General features: G+C 33.7%; 1 protein-coding gene across 1 annotated transcript; it reads right to left on the bottom strand.

Moving 5' to 3' along the window:
* Positions 1–2,805: 2,805 nt before the first annotated feature.
* On the bottom strand, positions 2,806–3,108 carry LOC148956436 (uncharacterized). The gene has a single exon (XM_089090872.1). The coding sequence runs from the start codon at positions 3,106–3,108 to the stop codon at positions 2,806–2,808; it is 303 nt and encodes a 100-aa protein (XP_088946998.1).
* Positions 3,109–4,464: the final 1,356 nt, after the last annotated feature.

Genomic DNA, 4,464 nt, shown 5'->3' with positions numbered 1-4,464 from the left:
AAGAAATTATGACAAAATTCCAAGTAAGTAACAAACTTTTTATTGTTTTCATAACTTAGATACACGATGTAGAAATTTGATTCAAGAAATTATGAAAAAATTCTCAGTAAGTAACAATTTCTTTCTTGAAGTCAACTCTTGGATACACAATACGGAAATTTCATTTAAGAAATTATGAAAAAATTGTAAGTACGTAGTAAATTGTTTCTTGAATTCGCCTCCTGGGTAATTATGAAATTATGGGTAATTGAGAAATTATGAAAATATTTGTAAGTAAGTAACAAACTCTTTTTGTTCTCACCTCTTGAATATACAGTACAGATACTTCATTCAAGAAATTATGAAAAAATTGCAAGTAAGTAACTTTTTTTTCTCTTTATCACAAACAATTTTCACTTAGCTACACGATGTAGAAATTTAATTCAAAAGTAAATTATGAAAAAATTGTAAGTAAGTAACAACTTTCTTGAATTCGCTTCCTGGACAAGTACAAATTTAATTCAAGAAATTATAATAAAATGCAAGTAAGTACAAACTCTTTCTTGAAGTCACCTCTTGGATACACAATGCGGAAACTTCATTTAAGAAACTATGAACAAAATGTAAGTAAGTAAGTAACAAATTCTTTCTTGAAGTCATCTCTTGGATACACAATACAGAAATTTCATTAAAGAAATCATGAAAAATTGTAAGTAAGTAGCAAATTGTTTCTTGAATTCGCCTCCTGGGTAAATAAAAAAAACAGTTCATTAAAGAAATTATGAAAAAATTGTAAGTAAGTAGCAAATTCTTTCTTGAATTCACTTGCTGGATAAACAAAAAAGACATTTCGTTCAAGAAATTATGACAAAATTCCAAGTAAGTAAAAAACTCTTTATTGTTTTCATTTCTTAGTTACACGATGTAGAAATTTAATTCAAGAAATTATGAAAAAATGTTCAGTAAGTAATAATTTCTTTCTTGAAGTGAAATCTTGGATGCACAATACGGAAATTTTATTCAAGAAATTATTAAAATATTTGTATGTATGTAACAAGCTCTTTAGGCTTCTATATATGGATTCTCACTGTCGCTTGTCTTCTAAACGCAGACAATTATAGACTTTACTTGATGTCATGACGTCCAAATGGACCATAAATTAGAATTAGTTCCTTTGTTTATGTTTTTTTTTATTGGACCTTTAACTATTGCCTCGGCTTCTCTTTTGTCATTAGTAAAGACATATCGCCAAACCTTTGTTTCTCTTAGTTGTTCAGGTGGTGGGACAAAAACTTCTTCTTTTGCCTCCAGCTTGTCTATTGTCATTATGAAAGACATATCACCGAACCTTTGTTTCTTTTAATTACTCAGGTGGAGGGACAAAAACTTATTTTTCTTCCACCGATTTATCTAGTCCAGGTTTTTGATTTTCAAAGATAGGGTAGGCATTGATGACCTTATCCATGTCAAAATCCAAAACCTTCTTCTTCTTCTGAAAAAAAGCACCTGGAATCCTAAAAGGACTCCATTTGGCTTCTAGCTGCACTATTCTTCTTCTTCGTTAGACATCACTTGGACTCCATCATTCGGTGTCTTTCTGGCTACCAGGCTGGTGGATTCTCCTCCATGGCATTTAATTTATCTGCTTCCAGGGGGGGGGGGGGGCAGAAAACTAATTTGGCTTTTTCATCAGGACCAAACAAGGGAAGCGTAGGGTCTTGCTACCATTTCCCCGCAATTTAAGAGTAAACTCGGCAGGTACCTCTAAACCTAATAATCATCACTATCATTTTCAATTTGTTTCGTTCGTTTTACCTCATCTTGTCTTTCGTCATTATGAAATACGTATAGCCAAACCTTTGTTTTTTTTTTAACAAAGGTATAGTAGGCATTGATGATAAAAAAATAAATATCACTCTAACAATAAGACGTTTCATTGGTAGTTGTCAGGGCTTCCTTCCACACTTCGTTATATGTTCTTCCTTCATTTTCAGGTAGTAGCAAAATTTTAAAGCTACATTGTCGTTTCACACGAGAAAATGCAACGTATAACATTCCATGATTAAAAACTGGAGTACTAAGGTCGGCGCCAACAAATTCAAAAGTTTGCCCTTGCGACTTATGTATAGTCATGGCAAATGCGGGTCGAGGTGGAAATTGATGTCGTTGAACGGTACATCCAAGTTGACCTTTACTAGAGTTCACTGTAAGTAGGGATATGTGGAGTTCTTATCCTGATTTTCCCCAGTAATTATATTCGTCTTAATTATGTTGTTACATAATTCAGTAGCAATAATACGGGTCCTATTACACATCACTTCTGAAATATCTAAGTTACACAAAAGCATAACTATAGTATTTTTCTTTATTTTTAAGTCTTGTGGTGGTAAATCTACTGTTTCAATTGAATTTAGGAATTCTGGAATAAATTCAATTCCTCCTTTTCTTTATCTTTTACATAATAGTAACTTTTATACGATTTGTATTCTCCTGGAAGGCGATCGACAATTTTCGCATTTATTTTACTAACTTCTTTGTTGATTGAAGCTAGAATAGCTCGATCCTTCATTAAATCGAAACTTTGTTTAGACAAACATTCTCCAAATACTTTCTCAATTAAATTGCCACTGGAAATTATATCTTCCTGTAATTCAATTCCATTAAGTTCATTTTTAGAAAGATTTGAACTTCCCAGTACAAGGATGTACTTTGCAAATGCTTCCTGTTCTGGGTCGACCCGCATATTTTTCTCAAAGAAAACATGTTTGAAATTCTTCCAAAGAAGACTTTTTTTATTGATAAATCGAGTGTTTCACTGCGGTTGCTTCAGGGTTGAACTGGTAAACACTGTCGGAAATCACATCCAGCAACTAAAATATTTCCACCAAATGGTAAGATTGGATTTGCAATAGACCGCAACAGCTGATCCCTATTTTGTAAGCCATACTTGGGAAGCATGGGGGCTTCGTCAAGTAGGAAAACATCTAATTGAGCTAATTCTAAACCTCTGCTTGAACCAGGTCTTATACAGAAAACAGAATCTGAGGATAGTAGAACTTTCAAGCCGAAAGTCTTGTGTGTTGTTAGTCTAAATGGCAATAAAGTTGATGCTATTCCTATGTAAGCCATGCATTGTACTTTGTAATTTTTTCCACACAGAATGTGATACAAGGTCTTATAAACAAATATTTTACCGCTACCACTTGGTCTATCTATGAAAAAAAAAAAATTTTCCCCAAAATAATTAGGATCATTGACAGCCAGTAAAATATTTTCAACAATTTCAAGCTGTTTTCCTTGCAGAAGATGATACATACTATCTTCAGTAACAGTTGACTCACTATAATTTAGAAATTCCAAGCTTTTGTCATTTTTATGGTATCAATGTTGTCCATGCCGTATGCCACTGCTTATCTTAGTAATGCAGTATTTTCGGCCGAGAAATCAAATATCATGTTAAGTTTTTTTCTATTATTTAAGCATTCTATGGGTCACAGGCAGGGATTTGGAAAAAAGTGTGTTTATTCCGTCTTTCAGGTCTTTATATGATCTCCAAGTGCTGAAAACTATGTGATGACCAAGATGAACCAATTCTTTCAATTTCCTGCATTCAACTTCCACCCATAAACTAAAACTTCAACTTTCTATTGCCATCGTATTTAGCTTCGATGCAATAATACAATAAGCACGCTTTACTGCATGATCTTTAGATAAATTATTTCGTCTTGGATGCAAAATGAAATCCTCTGCCAACTGATTTTTTAATCTTTCCCAAAGAGCTTTTGAATCTGTAGGATTACCAAAAACAAGAATCTGTGTGAAGAGTATTCACATTCCAGAAGGCATTTTGGACAGTGCTGATTCTTCTTGGGCGTCGAACCGCTGTTTATCGTCGAATTCAAGGCCATGAGCCAGGCATGCTTTTTTGTTTGTGGAATATACAACGTTGTCAACTGTTTTAAGATCTTCAAAACTTTTTGCATTCTTCACATGATACAAAAGTACCCGTAAATAGAAGCACTCGCGAAAAGCCACAAAATTTCGTTGTTAATTCGTTCACTGACATTTAATCGACGGATTCTTTGCTCTTATGTACAGGTATTCCCATTCCATCTATAGTGTTCAGGCATTTTCCAATAATAGAGAAATTCCTTCTTTTTCATTTGTTTTAACGCCTTGTAGAGTCCAAAATACGCTTCCAATATTGAGCCTTGTTGTCGAATATCTACTAAGTCCTCTTGGGAGTGGCTGATATTTTGCATTAGATAATGTCCAGGCAAATGAACATTTCAACGTTGAACGACATGGCTCTTTTTCTGGATATCGTAAATAAATAGTCGCCGACATGCCTCAGTTTATGTAATGCATCTTCCTTCCACATTGGTGTCTAATTCAACGCAAAACCAAGCCGCATTGATTTTTGATAATATCTGTCGAAACGCCACCACTTTTTTTGTGTGTGTATTTATGTTGACGTTTGACCTT

The sequence above is a fragment of the Artemia sp. Qi Xiang Cuo genome, chromosome 1 (assembly GCF_049724085.1).
Source record: "Artemia sp. Qi Xiang Cuo chromosome 1, ASM4972408v1, whole genome shotgun sequence".
NCBI lineage: Eukaryota > Metazoa > Arthropoda > Branchiopoda > Anostraca > Artemiidae > Artemia > Artemia sp. Qi Xiang Cuo.
Note: the sequence above shows the minus strand (reverse complement) of the source record. Positions and strands in the feature narration are given on the sequence as shown.